Source organism: Marmota marmota, unplaced genomic scaffold, assembly GCF_001458135.2.
Source record: "Marmota marmota marmota unplaced genomic scaffold, marMar, whole genome shotgun sequence".
In the NCBI taxonomy this organism is placed as follows: Eukaryota; Metazoa; Chordata; class Mammalia; order Rodentia; family Sciuridae; genus Marmota; species Marmota marmota.
Genome location: NW_026000205.1, coordinates 3,044,176 through 3,047,063, shown reverse-complemented (window position 1 = coordinate 3,047,063; position 2,888 = coordinate 3,044,176). Strand labels below are relative to the sequence as shown.

At 61.0% G+C, this 2,888-nt stretch overlaps 1 protein-coding gene across 1 annotated transcript in view; it reads left to right on the top strand.

Annotated features, from left to right (window-relative positions):
* The first annotated feature begins 1,354 nt into the window (after positions 1-1,354).
* The window catches only part of Ehd2 (EH domain containing 2), a 15,861-nt gene continuing 14,327 nt past the window's right edge, over positions 1,355-2,888 (top strand). The window contains exons 1-2 of the mRNA XM_015496630.2: positions 1,355-1,863; positions 2,331-2,428. Coding sequence (XP_015352116.1) covers positions 1,460-1,863; positions 2,331-2,428 — 502 coding nt within the window. The 5' untranslated portion in view covers positions 1,355-1,459. The remainder of the gene's footprint in view (positions 1,864-2,330; positions 2,429-2,888) is intronic.

Sequence of the window (2,888 nt, the reverse complement as noted above, 5' to 3'; positions counted from 1 at the left end):
CCCCCCACGGGCTCTCCGTGTCCCCAGCCCCTCCAGGCTGTAGCCGTCCGACCCTCCCGGTCCCACACTCCTCCTCAGGCCGTCGCAGCCTCCCCGTCGCGGCCACCCCAGCCGCTCAGCTCCAGATTCCCTCCTTCAAGCCGCCCCCCACTGCCCTCTTCCATGTCCGTCCAACTTGGTCCCTCTGCCACCAAGAGCGACTCTCCTGCCTCGCCAACCCCAAAGCCCCTTCGGCCAGCCCAAGCATCCTCCTCGGACGGCCCCCAGCGGCCTCCCAGCCCAGGACACCACCCAGGGCCCCCTCCCTCCGCTCCTATCCCGGGTCGCTGCTCCCGCCCGCCCTTGCCTCTCCAGCCCTCCTTCCGCAAGTCCTCTCCCTGCTATCTCCCCTACTTTTTAAGTGTCACTTTATGAATTTGCTGTATTTGATTTGCAATTAACTACATCTTAACTACATCTTTGGTTAGTGGGAGTCCCTTAAAGCTGGGCCCTGTGTCCCTGCGACATGCCCCTCCCATCCCTGGGTGCTTCCTATGGAATCCAGGCTCCGCGAACTCTCCCTGCCCCAGCCCCTGCCCCAGCCCCGGGATCAGTCCTCTCTCAAGGAACCCCGGGTCCTTTTCAGTATTTGCGACTCTGATCTGAGCAGAGCTGGTGCTCTGGAAAAGTTAGTTAAATTGTAAGCATTACTCAGACTGACCCAAGATCAAGACAAAACAAAACAAAAAGAGCAAAACCTGTTACCAGTGTCCTGTCAGGAATAAAGAGAGGATATCACCACAGACCCTACAGTCTGATCACAGGGCATGGTCGTGGCTGTGACTTTGAGGACACCTTCTCCCCCTAACTCAGACCCTCAGACCCATCATAGGAGACCTGCTCTGAAGGCCCCCAGACCTTTGAATACGCTGTCCCTTTCCTAAGACCCTCATCCCGCCTGTCCCTCGTAAAAGCAGCTTGAACGCCGGCCGTGCCTGATCTTTACTGACCGACGGTGATTCTCATGCCCTCCCCAGAGGCCTGGCATTTCCTGGGCACCCTGAACTGTTGGTCCTCACTGGGGCTCTGGGTGGGAGCCAGCTGGTCTCTGGCTCATTTCTGGGCCACAGTTTCTGAAGTGTGGAGGAATTCCAGTGGAAATGCATCAGAGGAAGAAGAGAGGAAGAGAAGAAGGAAGGTCTCAGGAAGGCATTTCTCCCCTTTCTCCACCCCTCGTTCTTCCACTCTCAACTCCCCTTCTTCCACCATACCACCATTAATCTCTCCCTCCTCCCGGGCTGGCTCTGTGATCCTCTTCTTCCTCCTGACCCCTGCCATCTGTGCTCCCAGCGCCTCCTCCTCCACCCATACTTTCTACCTTCGGTTTGCCTTCTCCCTCCAGGCAGTCCACCATCAACCCCCTGTTCTCCTGCACCTTCCAGTCGCCCTCAGTGAACCCAGTGGGTAGCGAGAAGCCACCATGTTCAGCTGGCTAAAGAAGAGCGGGGCTCGGGGCCAGCAGCCCGAGGCCATCCGCACGGTGACTTCGGCCCTTAAGGAGCTCTACCGTGAGAAGCTGCTGCCCCTGGAGGAGCACTACCGCTTCGGGGCCTTCCACTCCCCGGCCCTGGAGGACGCCGACTTCGATGGGAAGCCCATGGTGCTGGTGGCCGGTCAGTACAGCACGGGCAAGACCAGCTTCATCCAGTACCTGCTGGAGCAGGAGGTGCCCGGCTCCCGGGTGGGGCCCGAGCCCACCACCGACTGCTTCGTGGCCGTCATGCACGGCGACACCGAGGGCACTGTGCCCGGCAATGCCCTGGTGGTGGACCCCGACAAGCCCTTCCGAAAACTCAACCCCTTTGGGAACACCTTCCTCAACAGGTGCAATGGCCGCTGCCCAGCGGGGGGGCGGGGGCACCTTCCATACCTGCAACTGGGCTTCCCTCCCTTCTCTCTGCTGCGGTCTCCCCCTTCCAGCTCCTTCCTGGGGCAGCAGCCGCTAAGCCAGCCTGCCTGGTTCCAGTCCTTGCTCCCCCACTGGCTAGCTGGGCAGCCTTGGGCAAGAGACTTAACCTCTCCGTGCCTCTCATGCACATCTGGAAAATGGGTTTGACTATAGTTTCTTACCCCCCAGGGGGAGCTTGAAATAGCTCTGGACTCAAGGCAAGTACCCAGAGACCCTGAGCTTGCGCTTGGGATGTTTTAGATACCCTTCTCCTTCCATCTTGTCCCTCTTTCCAGGCCCCCCCCCATGCCTGCTTCTCCTCTGCACAGTCTGGACTTCCCCTCTTACCTGTCCTCTCTCTCTGCCTTCCTCTGAGTTGACCCCTGGCCTTCCACTCCCCCAGGTTCATGTGTGCCCAGCTCCCCAACCAGGTCCTGGAGAGCATCAGTATCATTGACACACCTGGCATCCTGTCCGGAGCCAAACAGAGAGTGAGCAGGGGTGAGTGAGCAAGGCCCTGGGAGGAGGGAGGTGCCCGCAGAACCCTGGGTCTGAGGGAGGAGGCTGGGCCTGGACCCCTGGGTCTGAGGGAGGAGAGGGCTGGGCAGCCTCCAGGACTCTGGCCTCTTGGGCTGGCTGGGAGAGGCTGGGAGTCCTCCATGTTGGTGATCTGGAGGTTGGGCAGGCAGGAGGTGGACACGTGTGAGCAGGCAGGGGCCACATGTCTGGGCGGGTCAGAAGGAGGGAGAGGGAGAGATGAAGGGGCCCGGCGGCGGCGGGGTTCTGAGCCACCTGAGAGAGCCTGGGCAGGGAGGCTCTGGGGCCCTGCGATCCCGGCGGCACCTCTGGGCCACAGATGGGGCTGAGAAAGGGGCTGGGAGGGGACTCTGGGCCCGGGCCAAGGCCGGGGCTGGAATTTATAAACAGCTGTGCGGGGTGGGGGGTGGATTCCAGCGGGCCT